Source organism: Chiloscyllium plagiosum, chromosome 15 (genome assembly GCF_004010195.1).
Source record: "Chiloscyllium plagiosum isolate BGI_BamShark_2017 chromosome 15, ASM401019v2, whole genome shotgun sequence".
NCBI classification, from domain to species: Eukaryota; Metazoa; Chordata; class Chondrichthyes; order Orectolobiformes; family Hemiscylliidae; genus Chiloscyllium; species Chiloscyllium plagiosum.
In genome coordinates, this window is record NC_057724.1 from 5,627,750 (window position 1) to 5,653,930 (window position 26,181).

Consider the following 26,181-nt stretch of genomic DNA (forward strand, 5'->3'; position numbering starts at 1 on the left):
TGGAGATCAGAGCTGAAAATGTGTTGCTGGAGAAGCGCAGCAGGTCAGGCAGCATACAGGGAACAGGAGAATCGACGTTTCGGGCATAAGCCCTTCTTCAGGAATCATTCTTTATTAAAGAGCCTACCATGGAAAACCTTATCAAATGCCTTGCTGAGGTCCATATATACCACATCCACTGCTCGACCTTCGTCGACCTGTGTTGTCACCTCCTCAAAGAACTCAATAAGATTTGTGAGGAATTACCTGCCCCTTACAAAGCCATACTGACTGCCTTTAATCACGCTATGCTTTTCCAAATAGTCATAAATCCTATCCCTCAGAATTCTTTCCAAAACTTTGCTGACCACTTACATAAGTCTGACTGGTCTGTAATCACCAGGGATTTCCCTATTATCCTACTAGGAAAGAACAATCTTGATGTGAAAACATTGTTCATGCTACCTGTTCTGATGTAGTAATGACTGAAGGAAGAACGTTAGCCAGAATGCAGAATTCAAAATACGCCAGGAGTCTCAAAATAGTCCATAAATAAAACTAAAAAGATGGCAAAAAAGTTGGGAGAAGTCACCCACAATATATAGAGGACACAGAATCTGTGAGGAGCAGATCCCCCAGTCACAGACTCCATCTCTTCCATGCTGACCGAGCTTCGAGAGATAGAGTTGATGATGGTGATTGGAGTGGTGAAGCAATTATATTGAACAGTCCCCATCATCAGTTAGGAAACTTATGATCAAAAATCCAACCCCTCCAGTAGGTTGTGCAAGGGAAAGAAAGAAAGGCCAAGGGAAGAAGTGGCCCAGTAATGAGGCTAGACGCAACTGTCAGAGAGCCATAGATGCTGCCAGTATCAGGAGTGTCTTCATTGGTCAGGATCAGGGTAGGCAGACAACTGAGAGAAGATCAGTTCCATTTTTATTTTCTCCCCAGTATGAAGCTATCTTGTTGACAAGAGTTGTTGAATCTGTGGTAACAAAGGAGCTAAAGTGAACACGGGAAAGTATGCACATCATAATATAGAGAGTGAGGGAGAGCGAGTAGGTGGTGGTAGGCCTCAGGCCTGTGATAATGGAGATTAACAGTCATCAGTTACCATGAGGTTTCTCCCATCTTCAGAACCCTCAATCCCATATTCAATCAGAATTCCCAGCAGCATTCAAGTGAGTGAATTATATCTTTGGACACTAAAACATCGTTGAGATTGTCACTGTGATTTACATCCTACACCCTTTATCTGTGAAGACTACAACCTAAAACAGTTAATGAGTATTCTGGCCACATACGAGGTATTTCAAGAACAATCTTCACGTGAAAACATTGTTCACACTATCTGTTCTGATGAAAGCGATTTTATGGAAGGTTATTGACTTTACAGAAGATAGATGTCCTGCCATTACAGTTAAATGTATAAGTGTATGCCCTGAATCTCACTGACATCCTCAAAGATATAAGTCGATGCAAGGTGATGCTGCCTATCTGAAAAAGGTCTCCAAGTGGCTGTATTTTAAATTTACTAGAAAATTAGACCAGATGTAACCAATTCATAAATTCCTGTGCACATGAGATTGGGCCATCATGTCTTTACCAAAACCATGAAGGAATTATCTTGTTAGTTCCAGACCCTGCTCTTGCCCATAATGTTGCTATTTTTACCCTTCAAAGTGCATCCCTTTTAAAAGTTCCTGGTGAGTCTGCTTCTGAGCACATGAGCACTTGACATCTTGTTGATAACTTTGCTACATGTAGGCTTTAATATTTCTGCTTTCTTATCGATCCAAAGACGGAAACTCAAAGAAACCAAATAAATAAAGCAATGTTACTACATGACCACATCACCTAATAACGGAGTTAATGAGAATGAGTAAAGGAGGCCCTGAAAACCAACAAGGAGCCTAGGAAATCAAAATTCTTCAGGAAAATCTCAACAAGTCCTTTTTGAAACAGAAATTAGTTGACCCCCCAGCAGGACAGCAGGATAATTTATTTATTCTGTTAATAGGGCTGTGGCTTATTTTAATATTTCTCTATAGTGACAGATGGTGTCTGTGTTAAAGTCCCTTCTCAAGCACGATGTCACACTTCCTCAGTCGTCCCACTATGCTCTCAGTGGAGACTGCATTGTCAGGCCCCACAATGAGGCTTCAATATGTGCCTTTTTAATTTGCAGGTCAGATTTTGCCAGAGACACTTCAACAAGGACAACAGAAAAAAAAGACAAACAAATACCATCATTTTCTAACCTGCTGTAAATTTACTTCTTACTACTTACTGTAAATTCAATATGTGGTTTAGTTCTGAATGTTTAAGTCTCTCCAGAGCATTAGGACAGGACTGTCATTCACCAAGATAATCTTGAGTATATTAATTACCCGGAGAGGGACAGTATTAGGGTTGGCACACACACTGTCTGAGGCTGATTTAGTGGAAGAGTTAAAATTACTACAAACTGCTCCAGTACTGTTGGATCAGAAGAAAAGTAAACTGAGTCCTCGTGATCATTTCTTAGTAACTCCTGTAGCGAACACAGAAACAGTAAACTTACGATGCCCAAAGTTAATATCGGAGTTCCTGACAATCAGGGTTGTTGGATAACTGGAATATTCAATGGACCATCCGTATAAACCCTGCCATCCATTAAAACACCAACATAAGAATTTAGGTCCCAATAATGTTTACATACTGCACTGACCAAAAGCAAATTGTCCCACCCTGTACCATGTTTCAATTAAACTGATCTGAAAGCTGTATGCAGGTTTGTATCATGATGGTCAGCTTCATATACAATACAACTACCCAAGGTATAAAAGCAGGCTTCTGGACAGGTACTTCTTTCAGGGTGGCACGGGGCACAGTGGTTAGCACTGCTGCCTCACAGCGCCAGAGATCCGGTTCAATTCCCACTTCGGGCAACTGTCTGTGTGGAGTTTGCACGTTCTCCCCGTGACTGCGTGGGTTTCCTCCGGGTGCTCCGGTTTTCTCCCACAGTCCAAAGATGTGCAGGTTAGGTGAACTGGCAATGCTGAATTGCCCGTAGTGTTAGGTGAAGGGGTAAATGTAGGGGAATGGGTCTGGGTGGGTTGCTCTTCGGAGGGTCGGTGTGGACTTGTTGGGCCGAAGGGCCTGTTTCCACACTATAAGTAATCTAATCTAATCTAATATTTTGATAAACCATGGATCTCATAGGCTATTCCAGCCAAGATTACTACACATCAACCCCCACAATGAGTAAGCATCCCGCAGACACTCCTGGGCCATATCTGCATACAAACACAGAACTGCTAGAGCAACGCTGAAGGACAGCCACATCGCAGGATATAAACTCAAGCAGGGCCCGGGGGGGGGGGGGAATAAGAAAACACAACAGGCAACAGGGACAGGGACTGAATACCATTATGTAGCAGAGCAGCACATCAGCTGAAACACAGTAGTTACACTACCCTTCTGATTACAGTTAGATACCTCATTCATGCTCTGACCAACACAGTTAATAGCACCACAACTAGGATCAGATCTGAACTGACACATGCTGTAGTCTCTGCTCCTGGCTCGGTGTCCCTGTCGCCTTGCAACAGCTACTAACTGGGATGATTCACAAGCCTTGGATGAAAGCCATGTTGAATGCAGGTTATGTGAATGCAAGACTGTGACATAACACCAAATGTTTTCGGGCAAAATATAAACAAAGCTACAATACAACTACCCGAGATATAAAAGCATGCTTCTGGACAGCTACTTCTTTCAATGATCTGCCCAAATCTCAGATCAGGAGTTAGTGCAATAACTGATAAAGATCTTGTGTTTATAGTTTCGTTCATCTGATGTGCAGTTTGGGAAAGGACAGCTTCTGAGAATGACAAAGACTTGAACTACTTTTGAACACATTAAATTGCACAATTGATCAGATTCACAGTAATATTAAGGCAGGATGTCAGTCCTCTCAAAGAACAGTGAGGTTTATAGAAACTGGCCCAGTTATGACCCTGGCTGATTTCATCATACAATCTTTCTTTCCCTTCACATGACACAGTAATGACTGTGACACTGTCAACAAAAGACACCCTAACTTTAACGACAAAAAGTAATTTGCAACATGAACACTCCATGGAAAAGGATCTGGAGTGGGATTAAAGACTAACATGACCTCATGTTTTAAGGCCACCGATAAAATACTTGAGCATTGCAGTTGGGAGGTAGTAATCATCGAGAACTTTGGGCCATTTACTGAAGTAAAAGCTTTTATAAACTCAATCATGACAGTTCAATTTAAAACACTACAGTCACTCAGGAAGAGCAAGATAGAATGGTGTTGGTTGATACATCGTCATAGTTGGCATACAGCAAGGACAATGTGGTTAGGGGGCAGTTGACCCGGACTTGCCCGTACCAGTTGAAGGATGAAAATTGACCAGGAGTGTTTCTTCATTTTTCACCAACTGTCTTTTACACTGACTTGAACAAAGCCGGTGCTAGTTTCATCGCGCATTCAAAAGAGACCATCTCCTAAAATATAGCACACCCTGTGTGTTACCTGAAATGTTACCTCAGATTACATATTGTATACAAGTAGTACACAGTGTGGCATTTATGCCCATTGATACATGTTCCTCTCATCTTCTAGTATATTCTTTTTTCCTTATGGAGCATGACCCTAGAGTGGCTTTTTAATCCAGTATGTATCCTGTAACCGTTACAAATGAATTGCCCCACACTTGTGCCCATCTCTCTGTGCCAGCATTACTTTTTGAGCAGTCCTTTTCTTTTTTGATAGCTCTATAAAATTCCTCTTTGCAGACAGAAGGAGCATGTACACACATTCCATCTATTTCAACTCAATGAAATAAATGACAGCCTTTCACCGGTTAATATATCAGGGCAATACCTTGACCAGCGTTAACCTGCCTGGTTTAAATTGAAATAAAGCTCAGTAGTTAACTGTCTTTCATCATTTAACTGGTGCATTCTGCATTCCAACAATCATAGTCCACTTGCTAACCAATCAGCACTATCTTCTCACAGATTATAAAATGATATTACATTCCCTTTTACAGCAATCTTACTGAAGACTTTGTCCTCCCCAGAACTTGTGATATGTTATCAGAACCAACTCATTCAGTGTTCTGAATTTCTGTTTGTCAGATTTATAAATAATGTTCAATAACACTCCAGACAGAAATCTAAATAGTAGCCTCGTCTTTTATTCTCACCCATTTTCATGGCTTTTCAGAAACCAAAACTAAATGAAAAGGAATAACTCCAAGTTGGAAAAGACCAATCAAATGTCCAGTCTTTGATACCCAGCATTCTGTCCTCACTATCAAATCCCAGTTCAGCAACAACCTCCCTCGCTTCGAAGCAGAAAGAGCAACATCATTATCTAGGACTCCCACTGTACCTCAGTCTGCATAAATGATTTGGAGAGAAATATGGCTGGTCTAATTAATAAGTTTGCAGGTAATACAACAATTGGTGGAGTTGCAGATGGTGAGGTGAATTGTCAGAGGATACAGTAGGATATAGATCAGCTAGAGAGATGAGCAGAAAAATGGCAGATGGCATTTAGTCTGGACAAATGGGAGGTGATGCATTTTGGAAGGTCAAATACAGATGGAAATTATGCAGTAACATGGCAGAATCTTTAGGAGTATTGATAGGCAGAGGGATCTGGGTGTGCAGGTAGATAAGGCAGTTAAAAACAGGCCTATTGGCATGTTTGCCTTCATTGGAAAGGGAATTGAGTATAAGGATAGACAAGTTATACTGCAACTTTATAGAACTTTAGTTAGGCCACACTTGGAATATTACATACAGCTCTGGTCAACACACTACAAGATGAATGTGGATGCTTTGGAGAGAATACAGAAAAGTTTACCAGGATGTTGTCTAGTATGGAGGATTTTAGCCATTTTTTTCAGCATGGATTTGGCATGTTAATTCATGTCTAATAAATCTTTTAGAGTTTTTCGAAGAGGTAACCAAGAGGATAGATGAGGGTAGGCAGTGAATATTGTCTATATGGACTTTAGTAAGGCCCTTGACAAGGTCCCGCATGACAGGCTACTCATGAAGGTTAGGTCGCATGAGATCCAGAGTGAGCTAGCTAATTGGCTCGAAGATACGAAGTAGAGGGTGATGGTTGAAAGTTGTTTCTTGGACTGGAGGCCTGTGACTAGTGGTGTGCCATAGGGGTCGGTGCTGGGACTTTTGTTTTTTGTTATTTACATAAGTGATCTGAATGTGAATGTTCAAGGCATGATTAGTAATGTTTGTAGATGATACAAAATTAGGAAGTGTCATTGATAGCAAGAAAATTTATCAAAAATTACAGCGGAATCTTGATTGGATGGGCAAGTGGGCTGAAGATTGGCAAATGCAATTAAATACAGATAAATGCGATGCGTTACACTTTGGAAAATCAAATCAAGGTAAGACATAAACAGTAAACGGTAAGGTCCTGAGGAATGTTGTGAAATGGAGGGATCAAGGAGTACAAGTATATAGTCCATTGAAACCGGTGTCATAGGTAGACAGGTTGGTGAGGAAGGCATTAGCATGCTGGCCTTTATTGGTTGAGGTTTTGATTACAGGAGTTGGGACGTTATATTACAGTTGTATAAATCATTGGTGAGGCTGAACTTGGAATATTGCGGACAGTTTTGGTCACCCTGTTATAGGAAAGACATAGTTAAACTGGAAAGAGTGCAAAGAAGATTTATGAGGATGTTGCCCGGACTAGTAGGCCTGAGTTATAGGGAGCGGTTGACCAGGATAGGACTTTATTCCTTAGAACGAGGGGGAATGAGGGGGTGACCTTATTGAGGCATATAAAATCATGAGGGCATACATAGGATGAATGATATTGTCTTTTTTGCCAGGGATGGTGAATTGAAAACTAGAGGGCATAGGTTTAAGGTGAAAGGGGAGAGATTTAGGAAGGACCTGAGGGGCAACTTCTTCACGAGAGTGGTGTGCGTAATTGGAATGGACTGCCAGAGAAAGTAGGTAGGTTGAGGCAGGTACAGTAGCAACATTTTTAAAACATTTGGTTAGGTACATGGATGGGAAGGGTTTAGAAGGATATGGACCAAATGCGGGTAATTGGAACTAACTGATTGGGCACCATGGTTAGCATGGGCCAGAACGGGCCAAAGGACTTTTTTTCGATGCCGTATTACTCTATGACTCTAAGAAAGGTTGGATAGACTGGGTTTGATTTAACTGGAGTGCAGAAGGCTGAGGGGCAACCTGACAGAAGTTTATAAGATTGTGAATGGCCTGGACAGAATGGAAAATAGGAGACCTTTTTCCCAGGGTGGAGGAGTCAATTACTAGCGGACACAGGGTCAAGGTGCAGGGGGAGTTTAAAAGAGAACAGCAGGGAGCGGATAGGTGGGAGGAAGATTGTCAGGTGGGACAGGTCATGAGGGTGGTGCTGAGCTGGAAGGTTGGAACTGGGGTAAGGTGGGGAATGGGGAAATGAAGAAACTGAAATCCACATTGATGCCATGGGGTTGAAGGGTCCCAAGGCAGAAGATGATGTGTACTTCCTCCAGGCGTTAGGTGGTTAGGGAGTGGTGGTGGAGGAGGCCCAGGACTTACACGTCCTCGGCAGAGTGTGAGGAGGAGTTGAAATGTTCAGCCACAGGACGATGGGGTTGATTGGTGCGGGTGTCCCGGAGATGTTCCCTAAAGCGATCTGCGAGGTGGTGGCCGGTCTCCCCAATGTAGAGGAGACTGCATTGGGAGCAACGGATACAATAAATGACAGGTGTGGAAGTGCAGGCCAAACCTTGATGGATGTGGAAGGTTCCTTTGGGGTCTGGGGGAGATCGGGGGAAGGCTCCTTTGTGGCCTTGGATGGACATGAAGGCGGAGGTGTGGACGCAGGTTTTGCAATTCCTGCGGTGGCAGGGAAAGGTACCAGGAGAGGAGGGTGGGTTGTTGGGGCACGTGGACCTGACGAAGGACTCACGGAGGGAATGGACTTTGCGGAAAGCGGATAAGAGTGGGGAGGGAAATAGCCCTGGTGGTGGGGTCCGTTTGGAAGTGGCGGAAATTTCAGTGCTTGATGTGATTTATGCGGAGGTTGGTGGGGTGGAAGGTGAGAACTGGGGGGGGTTTCTGTCTTTGTTGCGGTTGGAAGGGTGGGGTTTGAGGGCAGAGGTACGGGACGTGGATGAGATGTGTTGGAAGGCATCTTCGACCATGTGGGAGTGGAAATTACGGTCTTTAAAGAAGGAGGCCATCTGGTGTGTTCTGTGGTGGAACTGGTCCTCCTGGGAGCAGATACGGTGGAGGCGGAAGAATTGGGATTGCAGGATAGCATATTTGCAGGAGGTAGCAGTAGAGGAGGTGTAATCCAGATAGCTGTGAGAATTGGTGGGATGCCTTCTGGCAGAGTGCTTCCGATAACATCTCCAGGATACCCGCACCAATCAACCCAACTGCCCTGTGGCCAAACATTTCAACTCCCCCTCCCACTCTGCCAAGGACATGCAGATCCTGGGCCTCCTCCACCACCACACCCTCACCACCCAACGCCTGGAGGAAGAACGCCTCACCTTTCGCCTCGGAACATTTCAACCCCATAGCATCAATGTGGACCTCACCAGTTTCCTTATTTCCCCTCCCCCCACCTTAACCCTATTCCAACCTTCCAGCTCAGCACCATCCTCATGACCTGTCCTACCTGCCAATCTTCCTTCCCCCACCTATCCGCTCCACACTCCTCTCCGACCTATCACCTTCAACCCTCCATCCACCTATTGCACTCTCAGCTACCTTCTCCTGAGCTCCACCCTCCTCCCACCCCTGAGGCTCCCAGCCTCATTTCTGATGAAGGGCTTTTGCCCGAAATGTCGAATTTCCTGCTCCTCAGATGCTGCCTGACCTGTTTTGCTTTTCCAGCACCACACTGATCTTGACTCGGATCTCTAGCATCTGCAGTACCCACTTCTACCTGGGAGTTTAAAAGAGATGTGCGAGGAAGGTTTTTCACACAAAGGGTGGTGAGTGCCTGGGACGTGCTGTCAGAGGTGGTGGTGGAAACAGACACAATAGCAACATTCAAGAAGCTCCTGGATAAATACATAAATAGGAAAGGAATAGAGGGATATAGATCCTGTAAGTGAGAACAGTTTTGGTATGGAAGGGCAAAATGTGTCAATGCAGGGTTGAAGGGCTAAAGGATGTGTACCTGTGCTGTTTTTTTTTGAGTCTACTTCTTCTGTTATTGCCCCCCATTGTCATGCCTGAAGTATTTGACCAGTTTTAAATTCCATTGCGAGACCAGTTATTTCCTTCTGCAATACGACTCAACCTTTGCGCATTTTAACCCTCCACTTCTCTTACATATTCCTTGGCTCCCTCCAGATATGATTATACCAAGATCTCCTATACTTCGGCAATCTGCTGCTTGCCAGTCACTCACTCATCTTCAACAATTATGCGAGCTCTCTAACCCCAATGCTAACTTTCGAATCCACATGCATAAATCTCCTCAGCTCCATATCTCCTCTCAAGATGCTTGCTCTTTGAACTTGGCAGCATGGCCATCGATGTGCCATTATTAATGTTGTGCAGGAGAAGTGTGAAGAAGCTTCAAGAGTTTCAAGTCTAATTTACTGAAACGCGTCCCCGAAAACTTTGTGGCTTTCGGTTACCCTTGAATGACCTGTTAATTCTTGCCTTGGAGGCTGTTTCATTTTGCACGTAAGCATAAAGAACATTTCAAACAGGCATGTGGGAACTTGTTGGTGTTTACTCTAGCTATTAAAAAGGAGAACCAGAGGGAGTTGGAGCCCAACAAAGTCAACCCTGCTATTGCATACTGCACTGCCCTAAGGTCATATAGCTGAACACTGTTACAATAGTACATTCAAGTTCACTCCAAACGGTAGGCCACAGTGTTGCTCCATGTTGCCAATCATCACACCACTATTGTGTCAAAACGTGTGGCGCGGGTGATGGCGATAGGTTGGAGAGGAGGGTGGAGCGGATTGGTGGGAAGGAAGATAGGTGGTAAGGTAGGACAGTTCAGGAGGACTGTACTGAGTTGGAGGGTTGGATCTGAGATAACGTGGGAGGAGGGGAGAGGTGGAAACTGGTGAAATCGGTATTGATGCCATGTGGTTGGAGTGTCCCAAGGTGGAAGATGAGGTATTCTTCCTCCAGTTATCAGGTGGCTAGAATTTCACCAGTGTCCCCATCTTACTTTCCCCCACCTCACCCAGATCTAACCCTCCAACTCGACATCGCCCTCTTGAAATGTCCTACCTGTCCATCTTCCTTCCTACCTATGAGCTCCAACCTATCACCATCATCTCCCACCTTCATCCACCTATCGCATTCCTAGCTCCCTTCCCCCCAGCCCCAGCCCCAGACCCCTCCCATTTATCTCTCAGCACTTTAGGCGCCCCCCCCCCCCCATTCCTGATGAAGGACTTATGCCTGAAACATCGATTCTCCTGCTCCTTGGATGCTGCCTGACCGGCTGTGCTTTTCTAGCATCACACTTTTTGACTCTGATCTCCAGCATCTGCAGTCCTTACTTTTCCCTACACTAGTATTGTGTTCCAGGAAATCGAAAACATCACAAGGAGCATTGACTTTCATGACAATTTCAAAACCCCAGCAGGAGAGCCATTAAATTCACACTAGCCTTTCAGGGTGACAGCATTTTAGTGCCGTAAAACTGGTATCCACCCACAATCTAGATAGGTGTAAACATATCAACAAGCAAAGAGCTGAAATCACTGTCACCTTAGGGCAATGGGCATTATTCAACCTAATCCACACAGAGATGGACAACCCAGACATTATAGAATTATAGAATTCCTATAGTGTGGAAACAGGCCCTTCGGCCCAACAAATCCACACTGACTCTCCGAAGGGTATCCTACCCAGAATCATTACACTACATTTACCCCTGACTAATGCACCTAGCCTACATGCTCCTGGGCACCATGGACAACTTAGCATGGCCAGTTCACTTAACCTGCACATCTTCGAACTGTGGGAGGAAATTGGAGCACCCGGAGGAAACCCACACGGACACAGGGAGAATGTGCAAACTCCTCACAGGCAGTCACCCGAGGCTGGAATCAAACCCGGGTCCCTGGCGCTGTGAGGGAGCAGCGCTGACCACTGAGCCACCATGCTGCCCCAATACTTCAGGGTGAGAGATGGCCCAAAGTGCGAATGAGGACAAAAGTCTCAGACCATGGCACAGATCATATCAACCAGTGATAGGATTCCCTACTGCCGACTGAGATTAAATAAAGGAGGAACCTTTTTCCTCCATTCAATGACACAGGTCATTAAATAGAGGGAAACTTGAGACCCATTGTAAATTCTTTGCATCATACAAAAGTAGTATTGTTAAGTGAACATCTCCACATTCCATACTCAAACTAACAGACACACCAACAATTACTGCAATGACGGAGGGAACACTCACATATGCTCCTTACTGCACACCTCACCTTCTTGTTGTCTGGATCATGGTGGCCCAGGTATCCAGGAGGAAGGTTAGACGACACGGGCAAATGTTGCTCAGATGTCACCACTCTTCCATCTTTCATTAATGGCTGCCAAGCATAACCAACTAAACAAGATACAAAAAAAAACCTGATCACAAAGGTTGGCACCATTTGGACTCCCTGTCACCGTATGTGACAACATTAATAAGACTGCAAATTCCAAATCACCTTCTGACAGCTGGACTCTGATTTTAAAAGTTCCAAAACATACTGTCCAATACCAATGCAATATAAGAAAACAAGACGTTACCGTCACATTTGAGCTGTGTAAACATTGCCGATCGGTCCAGCAGAACTGAGCCAATCTGATTAAGATTTAAGAAGGACTTCAGCGCTACTCTGGACATAAAAGTTCGATCTAACACTGTATATGGTGATGTACTCACACAATTAAAATAAAGCAAATCATATCCCTTTTTAGCAATCCAGAGTGACACAGAGTGAAAAATAACAGAAAAAAGTGCAATTCTATTCAGCATTTGTAGAGAGCAAAACAGTGAAATTTGCAAATCCAATGAAATTTCTTCAGAATTAGGTTATATTGGAATCAAAAATGAACTGTTTCTGTCTCCACAGCTGAAGAGTTTCTGGAGCACTTGGTTTTTGTTTCAGATCTCCAGCATCCAAAGTACTTTGCTTCTAATCTTATTCAGAACTTGTTGAATATCTACACAATAATTAGTTCCCTCTGTCAGCGTTATGGGCATGTTCCTTAACTGAGGGAATGAAAGTTCACCTCAGAAAACCGTAATCATAACAGGGGGTGGCATAGTGGCTCAGTGGTTAGCACTCACAGTGCCAAGGACCCCGGCTCGATTCCAGCCTCGGGCGTCTGCATGTGTGGAGCTTGCACATTCTCCCCGTGTCTGTATGGGTTTCCTCCGGGTGCCCCGTTTCCTCCCACAAGATGTGCAGGTTAGGTGAACTGGCCATGCTAAATTGCCCATAGTGTTTCAGGGATGTGTAGGTTAGGTGCATGAGTCAGGGGTAAATGTAGAGTAATAGGGTAGGGGAATGGGACTGGGTGGGTTACTCATCGCAGGGTCGGGGTGGACTTGTTGGGCCAAAGGGCCTGTTTCCACACTGTAGGGAATCTATGATTTAATTCATTAACTTCCTCCAAACACCAGAGGATTGACAGCACTGTATAGACCAACTGTTAATAAGTATGATAGGCAATAATATAAATCACTACCTCCCAAGGTAAAACAAAGCCTACATTAATATTACAATAAAATAATCCATGACTTTAAAAGCAGCAAAAGCACTGACTTGGGAGGAGAAATGTACTGAGTTCTACAGTCACTCGAAGGGATGCCTGATGTTCAGTTTACATATTTCAATGCTGCATTTTAAAACATTTCAGATATATTAAACAAAGAATTTGCACTTACAAATTAACAATAAATTAATTGAACTGCAGGCACAAATTCAAATTGGAGATTATGCACGGCATGGCGGCTCCGTGGTTATCACTGCTACCTCACAGTGCCAGGGACCTGGGTTCGATTCCACTCTTGGGCGACTGTGCAAACTCCACAAAGATATTCTCCCTGTGTCTACATGGGATTCCTCTGGGTGCTCTGGTTTCCTCCCACAGTCCAAGATGTACAGTTTAGGTGGATTGGCCATGCTAAATTGCCCACAACATCCAGGGACGTGCAAACTAGGTGGGTTAGCCATAGAAAATGCAGTGTTACAGGGAAGATAGGTGTGGGTCCGGGTGGGATGCTCTTCAGAGGGTCAGTGAGGACTCGATGGGCTGAATGGCCTGTTACCACACTGTAGGGATTCTATGATAACTTCATGATATAGTAGTCATTATTGAAACACAGCTGTAGGATTCTTTGGCATTGGAGACTAAATATACTAGGTTATTCTTTCATTCATTAGATGAGGGCATTGCTGGCTAGGCCAGCATTTATTGCCCAGAGGACAGTTAAGAGTCAAACATAGTGCTATGGGTCTGGAGTCACTTTTCGGCCAGATCAGGTAAGGATAGTAGTTTCCTTCCCTTGACGATATTAGAGAACCGGATGGGTGTTTCCAACAATTGACAATGGATTTATGGCCATCAGTAGATTCTTAATTCCAGAATTCACATTCCACCACCTGCCATGGCAGGATTTGAAACTGGGTCCCCAGAACATTTTGTGGGTATCGAGATTGCCAGTCCAGTGACAATAGCACTAGGCCATCACCTCCCCTTATAAGGTTATAGGACAGACAGGGAAAATGGCAGAGGTGGCCAAGTAGCCTTACTGATTAGAAACAAAAGTGCTTCAATGGGGAGGGAGGATATGATGAGGGTAAAGCATCAATTAAGGCTTTAGACCCAAGGAGCCACACAGGAGGCTGCGAAATAAGATAAGAGCCCATGGTGTTAGGGGAAGGTATTGACATGGATAGAGGATTGGCTGACAGGCAGAAGGCAGAGAGAAGGGGTCTTTTTCAGGATGGCAGTCGGTGATTTGTGGACCTCTGCAGGGGTAATTTTTGGGACCACAACTATTCATGCTACATATTAACGATCTCGATGAAGGAACTGAGGCATTGTCCGTTAAGTTTGCAGATAACACAAAGACGGGGGGAGGATCAGAGTGTGTTGAGGAAGCAAGGACGCTGCAGAAGGACATAGAACAGGAGAGTGGGGAAAAAAATGACAGATGGAATACCATGTGAGAAAGTATGAGGTTATGCACCTTGGTAGGAAGAATAGAAGCATAGGCTATATTCCACTCGGTAAAAGCACAAAGTGACTTAGGAGCTCGAGTTTGGGATTCTCTTAAGATTAACATGCGGGTTCAGTTGGCAGTTAAGAAGGTAAATGCAATGTTCACAATCATTTCAAGAGGCTTAGAATACAAGAGCAGAAATGTACTGCTGAGGCTGTATAGGGCTCTGGTCAGACCACATTTGGAATATTGAGAGCAGTTTGGATCCTAAATCTAAGGAAGGATGTGCTGGCATTGGAGGGGAGTGCAGAGGTGGTTTACAAGAATGATCCCAGGGATGAAGTGCGAGACATACGAGGAGTGGTTGAGGACTCTGTGTCTGTACTCAATGGAGTTTAGAAGGATGAGGGGGATCTGATTGAAACTTACAGAACACTCAGAGGCCTGGATAGAGTGGACATGGAGAAAATGTTTCCTCTGGGAGAAACTAGGACTCGAGGGCACAGGCTCAGAGTGAAGGGACAACCTTTACTGAAATGAGGAATAATTTCTTCAGCCAGAGGGTGGTTGATTTGTGGAACTCATTACCACAAAAGGGTATGCAGGTCAAGTCATTGAGCATATTTAAGGCAGATATAGATAGGTTCCAGATTAGTAAGGGGATCAAGGGTTCCAGGGAGAATGGGATTGAGAAACAAATCAGCCAAGATGAAAAGGTGGAGCAGATGGGTGGAACAATAAAGCATCTAAAACTGTAACAATGTTGAGTACAGATTTCCTGGTAGCAGCTCGAAAATGCTAGCTTGCATAAATGCAGAAATTTGGCGAGTGTATAGCAAAGCCAGAGTCAGGTCAAAGGGGGATTTTAGCTCGAATATCAGAGAGACAGACAAGCACCTGTCTAAGAGGTAGTGAATTTCTGGAGCGTGTCTGGGATAGTTTCCCCACAACAATATAGTCTGGATACAATAAGGGGACAAGTAATGAGTAATGGGCTAGATTTAATTAATTTATTATAATTATTATTCATAATAATCTCAAATTACAATTACTGCTTATTATTAATTTTGAGTTAATTCATTTATTAATAAGTTAATAACTTCCTCCTGTCTCCCCTGGACCATGACACCACCATGGAATACCAGGCCAGTATATCCACAATGCTCACCAATCTCATTTCATCTGGAGATCTTCCCCCACCAACCTCCACCCTTCCTCTCCCTCCTCACCAGACAGTCCCCTCTCATAGACCCCCACTTCTACATCCTTCCCAAAACAAAGACCCTTTGTTTTTGCTTGCTCCTGCCCCACGGAACCTATCTCTTCCTATCTCGACTCATTTTTTTCTCTCCTGGTACGGTTATATCTGCAATTCCTCTGTTACTTTACACCAGTTTCAGAATGTCCAGTTTGCGGGTTCCAGCCACCTCCTCTTCACCAACAAAGTTTCTCTAGCATATTGGTGCCACCTCCCTCTCGCATTCAGAATTTCTCTTCCAATTTCCACCTCACTCGCCCCTTCACCCCATCCATCTCTGATTCCTCCCTTCCCTTCCTTGACATCTCTGTTTCCATTTCCAGAGATAGATTGGACACCAATATCCACTACAATCCCATTCTCACAGCTCATCAGTCTCTGTTGCATCTGTTCCAATGATGCCAGCTTTGACAAGGGGCCTCTGAAATATTCACCTTCAACTGAGGATTCCCCACTATCATAGTTGACAGAACCCTCAGCCAGGTCCGACCCACAACAATAATACACATTATTTATTAATGTCTTAAGTAATGGCATAGAAAGTCAGATATCCAAATTTGCTGAGTCCGAATGGCTATGTAGATGATAGCATAAAATTGCAGAAGGAAACTTGATTGAATAGTTGAATGGGCAAAACTGCGGCAAGTGGAGTTCAATAAAAGCAAGTGTGAGGTTATCCATTTTGGAATGGAAAAGGGATAGATCAGGATACTTTATACATAGTATGAAATTAAACACTGTAGATTTTGAATGAAACTTGGGGATTCAGGTGCACAGACCTTTAAAATACCACAAAAAGGTGCAGAAATTAATGAAGATAGCTAATGGAATGCCGGGCTGTATATTTAGAGATCTGAAGTATTGGAATTCAGAAGTTATGCTGCAGTCATACAAAACCCTGGTTAGACCCCACTTGGAGTACTGTGAGCCGGTCTGGGCATCACACTTTAGGAAGGATACATTGGCTTTGGATAGAGTATAACATAGGTTTACAAGAATGATACCTGGACTTTAGGGGTTAAATTTATGAGGAGAGATTATACAAATTAACCTGTTTTCTCTAGAATTTAGAATGTTAAGGGGTGAACTGATCAAAATCTTCAAGACGTTGACAGGAAAAGACAGGATAAATCAAGATAAACTAGGGCCAGACCATTCAGTAGAGATGTTAGGAAGCACTTCTACACTTAAAGGGTGGTAGATATTTGGAAGTCTCTTCCGCAACTGGTCGAGGGTGGAGAATCATTTGTAAAAATTTATATCTAAAATAGATAATTTATTTTAAAAATCAAAGTTATTAAGGGATATGGACCAAAAGCAGGTATATGCTTTTAGGCCACAGATCAGTAATGACTTTATTGAATGTTGGAATGCTTGAGCAGCTAATGGTCTACTCCTGTAGTGCCAGACCCAATCCTCGGATCATCCCAAAGCACATTACAATCAATGGAGTCATGGTAAAGTGCACTCACTGCTGTAATGAAGGAAGTAAGGCAACTAATTTACACAGAGCAAATTCCCAGAAACAGCAGTGGGAGTAATGACTAGGTAATTGCTTCAAAAAAATATTGGTTGATGGAGAAATAATAGTTAGGATGCCAAGAAAACACTTAACAATGATGGAATCTTTTAGTTCAATCTTAGATAGCAGACTGACCCATAATCCAATGCTTCATCTGAAAGTGGTCATGTCTGACAAAGCTGTACTCCCCCAGTAGTGCACGGTAGAATCAGTTTAAGATTGTAGGTTCAAGTCTCTGTCATGGGACTTGAACCCACCACTCTCTGATTTAGGGATGAGAGTGTGACAAGAAACTGCAGCTGCTGCTAAAGAGTGCCCCTAAAAGTTTAAATAGCAGTTTAAAAACTCTACCCTTAGACAGGCTTCACTCAACGTAGTTTTCAAGTCAGTCAAGCACTTGTTTGACTTGTCTCAATCTGAATTCAAACAATACACAGAGATGTAATTCATAAACAAGAAAGGTCTATCACACCTAAGATGGACAGTGACTGTCACCTACCATCACTCCAGCCCCCAAAGAAAGCCTTCTCATATCTCATGACCAGAGACACGCAATGTTGGGACATTGCTCTTTATCATGAGTTTATCCTGATCACTGACAAACATTCTCATGTCCCTATCGACAATCTAGTGATGATTTATTCCACAGTTGTTACACTCTTAACCCGGTTCAGAAAGGCTGATGATACTTCTACAACCGTCATAGTGCTCTTTAAGTTTCAGTAAATCTCTTCATCTATCAATACTTTCACTGCTGTTAAATGTAAAATGCCCAGTTTTACACCTGGTTTCACTTTCTGGGGAAAAGGGTATGACTGTTCACCTACCATGACCCTAAAGGCACTGAGTCAACTGCATGTTATGTGGGACTGTTGTCACTTGCCATTTGAAATCAGGTTTGGTGGCAAATTGACTTTCCTAAAGGACACTAGCAAACAAATAGACTTTTTATTTTATAACAACTGACTGGCACCAGCCCACAAATTATAGAATGGCGACACCATAGAAAGAAGCCATTCAGTGCCTGTTCTGTGATGCCAAAAGCAGATTGCATGTGGGCTTGAGTATTAGATACCATATGGTGTGTGCTCAGGGGCAGAAGGTCAGATAGTACATGCTCGAGCATTAGCCAGCACAGATGAATTGATAAGACCCCTGCCAGCTCTTTGCAAGTGCAAATCAGAGAATCCCTACAGTGTGGAAACAGGCTATTTGGCTCATCGAGTCCACAGTGACCCTGTGAGAAAACCTAAACTAGACTCACCTCCTACCCTATGCCTGCATTTCCCATGACAAACTCACCTAGCCTACACATCCCTGAACACGATGGACAGTTTAGCATGGCCAATCCACCTAACCTGCACACAGAACAGTACAGCACAGTACAGGCCCTTCAGCCATCAATGTTGTGCTGACTTTTTATTCTACTCTGAGATCAGACTAACCTACATCTCCTTCATTTTACTATCATCCAAGAGTCGCTTAAATGTCTCTAAATGTATTCGTACTCACCAATCTCTGTGTAAAGAATCTACCTCTGACATCTCCCCTATATCTTCTTCCAGTCACCTTAAAATTATACCCCCTCATGATAGCCATATCCACCCTGGGAAAACGTCTCTGGCTATCCACTCTATATATGCCTCTCATCATCTTGTACCTCTATCAAGTCACCTCTCATCCTTCTTCATTCCAATGAGAAAAGCCCTAGCTCCCTCAACCTTTCTTCATAGGTATGCCTTCCAGTCCAGGCAGCATCCTAGTAAATATCCTCTGCACCCTCTCTAAAGCTTCCACATCCTTCCTATAATGAAGCGATCAGAACTGTACACAATATTAGCAAGTTTTGAGAAGATTGGTAGCTCAGGTTGAGATTCTGGACGTAGGTTTGCTCGCTGAGCTGGAAGGTTCATTTTCATAAGTTTTGTCACCATAATAGGTAACGTCAGCAGTGAGCCTCCGGATGAAGCACTGATGGCATGGCCTGCTTTCTATTTATGTGCTTAGGTTTCCTTGGGTTGGTGATGTCATTTCCAGTGGTGATGTCATTTCTTGTGGTGAGGAAGGACACCACTTTGACTGGGACAACACATCCATCCTAGGACAAGCCAAACAGAGACATGCACGAGAATTCCGAGAAGCATGGCATTCCAACCGTAGCTTTATCAACGAACACATTGACTTGGATCCCATTCACCTCCTCCTGAGAGAAAGAACAGGAAATGATGTCACCACATGAAATGACATCACTGACCTAAGGAAACCCAACACATAAATAGAAAGCAGACCATACCACCAGTGCTTCATCCGGAGGCTCACTGATGATGTTACCTAGTATGGTGACAAAATGTCTTAAATCGAACCTTCCAACTCAGCAAGTGAACCTAATCCTGAACACAATATTTGAAGTGTAGTCTGACCAGGTATCTATAGAGCTGCAGCATTAACTCATGGCTCTTAAAATCAATACCCCTGCTAATGAAAGCCAACGCATCATATACATTCTTAACAACCCTATCAACTTGGTTGGCAACTTTGAGGGATCTATGGACATTGACCTAAAGATCCCTCTGTTCCTCCACACTGCCAAGAATCCTCCATTTAACCCTGTATTCTACATTCAAATTCGACCTTCCAAAATGAGACACTTCACACTTTTCCAGATTGAACTCCATCTGCTACTTAGCTCTGCCTCCTGTCACTGTCCTGTTGCAACTACAACAGCCCTCCACACTATCCACAACTCCAACAACCTTTGTGTCATCAGCAAACTTACCAACTCACCCTTCCATTTCCTCATTCAAGTCATTCATAAAGTTCACAAAAAGCAGTTCTGCATGCAGAACACCATTAGTCACTGAGTTCCGGGCTAAATACCTTCCATCTATGTCTTCCATGGGTGGGCCAATTCTGAATCCAGACAGCCAAATTTCCTTGTATCCCATGCTTCCATACTTTCTGAATGAACCTACCATGGGGAACCTTACCAAATGCCTTAAAGCCATTTACACCAAATCCACTGCTCTACCTTCATCAATGTGTTCTATCTCAAAGAATTCGATAAGGCTTGTGAGGCAATGACCTGCTCCTCACAGAGCCATGCTGACTATCTCTAACCAAACTATGGTCTTCCAAGTAATCATAAATCTTGTCTGTCAGAAACCTCTCCAACAATATGCCCACCACCGATATAAGACTGACTGGTCTATAATTCCCAGGGTTATCCTCATTCCCATTCTTGAACAAGGGAATAACATTTGCCACCCTCCAGTCATCTGGTACTACTCCAGAGGAGAGTGAGGATGCCCTGTCTGATCCTTGCCCCCTCAACCTTAAGTAAACTTTTTTCTTCCTCTTGACAAGATGTTCTACATCCCTTCTCAACCAAGGTTCCTTAACACTACCATCTCTTCCTTGCCTCAGTGGGACAAACCTGTCCAGCACTATCAGCAAGTGCTTCTTAAACAAACCCCATATTTCTGTCTTGCATTTTCCTGAGAACATCTGTTCCAGTTTAGGGGTCCCAGTTCCTGCCTCATAGCATTGTAATTCCCCCTCCCCCATTTAAATAATTTTCATACCGTCTGCTCCAATTCTTCTCCTGACTATAGTAAAAATTGCGATCACTATCATTGAAATACTTTCCCAACCAAGAGATCTGACACCTGGCCTGGTTCGTTGCCAAGCACCAAATCCAATATGGCCTCCCCTCTAGTCAGCCTATCTACATATTGAGTCAGGAATCCTTCCTGGACACACCTGACAAAAACTGCTCCATCCAAACTATTTGCATTATGGAGGATCCAATCAATATTAGGGAAGTTGAAGTCACCCATGACAACTACCCTGTTACTTCTGCACCTTTCCAAAACTCTGACTTCCAATCTGCTCCTTTGTGTCTCTGTTGCTTTTAGGTGATCTGTAGAAAACTCCCAATAAAGTGGCTGCTGCTTTCCTCTTTCTCCCTTCCACCTATACTGACTCTATCGATAAGCCCTCCTCGACAACCTCGCTTTCTGCGGTACTCTCCCTGATTAGCAACGCCACTCCCCCACCTCTTTTATGTCCACCCCTCTCCCCATTCCTTTACAGATTAGATTACAGATTACATTACAGTGTGGAAACAGGCCCTTCGGCCCAACAAGTCCACACCAACCCGCCGAAGCGAACCCACCCATACCCCTACATTTACCCCTTACCGAACACTACGGGCAATTTAGTATGGCCAATTCACCTGACCCTGCACATCTTTTGGACTGTGGGAGGAAACCGGAGCACCCGGAGGAAACCCACGCAGACACGGGGAGAACGTGCAAACTCCACACAGTCTGTCGCCTGAGGCGGGAATTGAACCCGGGTCTCTGGCGCTGTGAGGCAACAGTGCTAACCACTGTGCCACCGTGCCGCCCACGAAACATCTAAACCCTGGAACATCCAACAAGCATTCCTGCTTCTGTGATATCCAAGTCTCTGTAAATGGCCACAACATCATAATCCCAAGTACTGATCCATGCTCTGAGTTCATCACTCTTAGTTCTGATACATCTTCCATTAAAATAGACACACTTCAAACAATCACACTGATTGCCCCTTTGCTCTATCAAGTGCCTATCCTTCCTGACAGACTCTCTGCATGCTGTATCTGGCTGTTCACTAACTACTCCATCCTCAGACACGTAGCTCCCTTTCTCATCCACCTGCCAAACTAGTTGCAACCCTCCCGAAGAGCTCTAGCAAACCTTCCACCCATGATATTGGTGCCCCTCCAGTTCAGTGGCAACCTGTTCTCCCTGTACCGGGGCCACCTTTTGATATCCCAATGATCCACATACCTGAAGCACTCCCTCCTACACCAGGCCTGCAGCCATGTTGTTCATCTGCACTCACTCTCTGGTCCTAGCCTCACTAGCCCATGGCACCGTAGCAATCCTGAGATCACTACTCTTCTCGTCCTGCCTTTCAGCTTCCAACCTAAATCCCTATATTAACTCTTCATGTCCTCATCCCTTTCCCTAGCTATGTCATTGGTACCGATGTGTACTATGACTTCTGGCTGCTCTTCCTCCCCTTAAGAATCCTGTAGACTCAATCCGAGACATTCCTGACCCTGGCAACCGGGAGGCACCATACCATCCGTGAAACTCGTTCGCAATAACAAAATCTCCTGTCTGCTCCTCTAACCATTGAATCTCTTATCACTATCGCTCTCCTATTCTCCCCCATTTCCTTCTGAGCCACAGAGCCAGGCTCAGTGCCAGAGACCTGGCCACTGGTAGGTCACCCCCCGCCAACATTATGCAAAATGGTATACTTATTGTTGAGGGGGACAGCCACAGAGGGTCCCTGTGCTGTCTGCCTATTCCCTTTGCCTCTCCTCATCGTCACCCAGCTACCTTTACCCTACATCTTTGGACTATAGGAGGAAACTGGAGCACGGGGAAGAAACCCAGGTAGACACAGGGGAGAATGTGCAAACTTCACACAGACAGTCACCTGAGGGTGGAATTCAACTCAGGTCCCTGGTGCTGTGATGTAGCAGTGCTAACCACTGAGCCATCATGCCAGCCAAAATCACCTCGTCTCATCACCTGCATTTTTCTTGGATCTTCCTTCTCCAATTACTGGAGAAATTCAGCAGGTCTGGCACCTTCCGTGGAGAGAGAAACCGAGCTAACGTTGAGGGTTCAGTGACCCATCTTCAGAATTCACTGGACCATGAAACGCTATCTCTGCTTTCTCTCCACAGATGCTGCTGGACCTGCTGAGTTTTTTCCAGCAATTTCTGATTTTTTTATTTGGTTTGTGATTTCCAGCATCAGCAGTTCTTTAGGTTTTTACGAGCTCAATCAGGTAAGGCTACCCATCCCTGAAGGGCAGGAAGGAGCCAGTTGGGTTTTCAAACAACACAACGGTACCTCAGATCATTGCCAAATAAATCAATCCAAGTCTGCAGATTTCCTGAAATCTATCATCACAACTAGAGCTCTCAACCTCTTCCTCATGAACCCACTGGTCCATAATATGTAAAGCAATGAGGTTAGCATGTAATTATGTTCAAAGTGATGACAAGAGGAATGTTGACACGATTTCAGAATTACTTGAAGTCGTATGGTTGACTGCACACTTACCCTGTGACTCAATATTTTCACGCTTCTTGGTCGTGCCTTTGGTATTTATGTCACAACTGATGTGGTAAAATGTGAACAAGAGGTGATGCTTCTCATGGAGATGCACAGGCAGCTCGATTTTAATCTATAAGAAAATCGAAACACCAAGCGACAGGACACTCAGCGTTAGAGTTGTGGAGAAGCTTGTAGACTAATTTTCTACACAGCAAATAAAACAGGAGCAGACTTACCTCAGTGTAGAACTCAGGGCACTGCTGATGGTGCAAAACAGTCGCACAAGCTTTGGTTGTGAACACGTGGTCCCCCGGCTTTCCGTAGATACACTAAGGGCAATTGTTAAAAGGTTATCCTTCCAAGTTTCAGCTCGAGCTTCTTCAATACATATTACAACATTAAACTCTCACAATAAGATGTGTGGCACATGCACGGTTGCATAAGGAGATCTGGAACCTGTTTTGCACACCAATGGTATTATACAAGTGATCGAACTGTAGTGTTGTCAAAGTAGGATTGGGGTCAGGGATAGAAATCGCAGGCCCCCTAATGCTGATCTAGCAACACCCTCCCTCAACTTATTTCAATTGTACAAGAGAATGGTTCCTAATTTCATTCCAATTTTAGAATTGAGCCCCTTCATTCTACATTTGCCCATGAGGTAAAATATGTTCACTGTACCCATCCTTTCTAATCCAGGACCAAGCTCCACTGTGTTGTATGGATTGGGGGGACATTTAATGAAAGCAATGGGAGTCTCCCCATTCACGACAGAGCCAATATTTATCCAATTTTAGGAATGGTCTGCCGACTTAAGTGCCCTGTACTGACCAAGAACCAAGCAGGTATTTCCCAAGATCATCAACTCGAGGGGCAGAATCCCAGATGTCAAGAGCTGCTGACCATTGACTAGCAGCACAACTGGGAAGACAGATCTTACTGTCTTTATGATAGCCATCTGATGCCAAGGTTTACCATTATCTGGAATACTGGCTCCAGCGGATTGTTTCCACTCCCTCAGCTCAGGACATTGACTCAAGGAGATATTGGAGCACAGTGGGAAAGCCCGTACCTCTCAGCCTGAAGATCCAACCTCAGGACTTGATGGTCATGGCAATTAAATAGTCAAACAGGTTGACTATTCATCTATAAGATCTATAGGCGGTCAAAGCAGGAGAGCTGCCTGGTCAGTTAGAACCACGTGGTCGATGGAGCACTACAGCTTCTTCACTTTGTAAAGAGTCCGCCTCTAAGTTCTTGCTATGAACCAGTCTCATCCTTGTTCTGAAACACCACCATAGTTCACTTACCACCTATGGGCGGGGAAGGGGAGGAGGGGGGCAGCTCCCACAATGGACTTACCTAAGCTAGAGGCAGGAGATGCCACCCTCCTGCCCAAATCTCCCTCACTTCCCCCTTAGGCATCTCCTCATTGTGGGTGTTACTGGTAAGGACAGCATTTGATTGATGCCCATCCCTAGTTGCCCTTGAACTCCATGTCATTTCAGAGCACAGTCACAAGTTAACAGCTTTGTTGTGGGTCTGGAGTCACCCATTGGCCAGACTGGGCAAAGGTGGCACATTTCCTTCCCTGAAGGCCATCAGTAAACCAGACGGGTATTTCATGACAAATTGGTTACATGGTCACCATTATGCTTGCTGTTTATTGAATTCAGATTTTGCCATCTGCCATGGTGATATCTGATCCCATGTGCTTACAGCATTAGCCGGGGCTTTCAGATTCCTAGCCCAGTGATATTACCACTATCCTACCATTCCCATTGCTTGCTGCAATTTCTCTTTCATAAGCACAATGTAAGCTTTGTTTATAAATAAAAGGTCTTCAAACTCAACTTCTCTTTCTGTATGGCATTTTCTTGCAAGGGGAAGTGGGAAACACACCATGCATGGCTATTCCTATGCCATCACTTTATTTCCCTGTTCCAGCCACACATTCGCCACTGGTGCCCCATGGCTGTCAAGTGTACTGTCTACAGACTGCCCTGCAGTAATTCACAAATCCTCTTTCAGCAGCACCTTCCATATCCATGATCTCTACCAGCTAGAAAGCCAAGGGCAGCAGATATATAGGAACAGCACCACCTGCAAATTCCCCTCCAAGTCACACACTTTCCTGATTGGAACTATATCACTGTCCCTTTACCGTGACTGGGTCAAAACCTTAGACCAACTTTTCCGAAAAGCACTGTGCAGCTGAATCAGTTCACAGCAGGTTTACTACCTTATGATGAAAGGTTGGACAGGCAAGGCTTGTATCCATTGGAGTTTAGAAGAGTTGGTGTCATAGTCACATTCGAGAGAGATGACTGACGGTGGTTTAACCTGAGGGTCACCATGCCTCAGGCAAGGGGAGAGGTTGAGAAAGACAGTCTGTCATGGTAAAGGAATTGCTGGTTGCAGGAATTGAACCTACTCTGCATTGCAAACTAGGCATCCAGCCAACTCAACTAAGCAACCCCGTTTAAAAGTGACAACGTAAATTATATATATGAGAGGTGTTATGGAAAGGATGTTTCCACTAACAGAGAACCTAGAACTGGGATCACTGTTTAATAATTTGGGATCACCCACCTAAAACAGAGATGAGGCGATTTCATTTTTTTTCTCAGAAGATTGAGAGTCTTTAAAACTCTCTTCCTGAAGAGGAGGAGGAAGCAGAGTCCTTAAAGGTTGGCAGGAGTGGCAGGAATGCGGTTTTGAGGTACAATCAGAACAGCCGTGAACCTATTGACTGGTGGAACAGGCTCAAGGGGCTGAATGACCTAACCCTGCTCTTAATTTGTATGGCTCAGAACCACCTTAGGGCAATTAGGGATGGGAAATGAGTGACAGTGTTGCCGATGACGATCACATTGCACAAATGAAAAATGACAAGATTGACATCATTTGATGGTGCAAAATCTGAAGCGATTAACAAAATCAAAATGACAAGCAGCTGAGATGTAACACAAGAGTCACTGGATCCACATCACAAGGCCTCTCCAATACTATCCATATCTCACCACTGTCTCTGCCTTGTCCAGGGTACTGCTTCTAACTTCCA

At 44.2% G+C, this 26,181-nt stretch overlaps 1 protein-coding gene across 6 annotated transcripts in view; it reads right to left on the reverse strand.

Annotated features, from left to right (window-relative positions):
- dock11 (dedicator of cytokinesis 11) overlaps positions 1-26,181 on the reverse strand; it is a 301,498-nt gene that overhangs the window by 145,322 nt on the left and 129,995 nt on the right. For all 6 annotated transcript variants that reach the window (XM_043704339.1, XM_043704341.1, XM_043704340.1 and 3 more), the window contains exons 19-21: positions 23,354-23,446; positions 23,124-23,247; positions 11,484-11,605 (exon numbers count right to left, since the gene is read on the reverse strand). In XM_043704339.1, the coding sequence (XP_043560274.1) occupies positions 11,484-11,605; positions 23,124-23,247; positions 23,354-23,446 (339 nt within the window). The remainder of the gene's footprint in view (positions 1-11,483; positions 11,606-23,123; positions 23,248-23,353; positions 23,447-26,181) is intronic.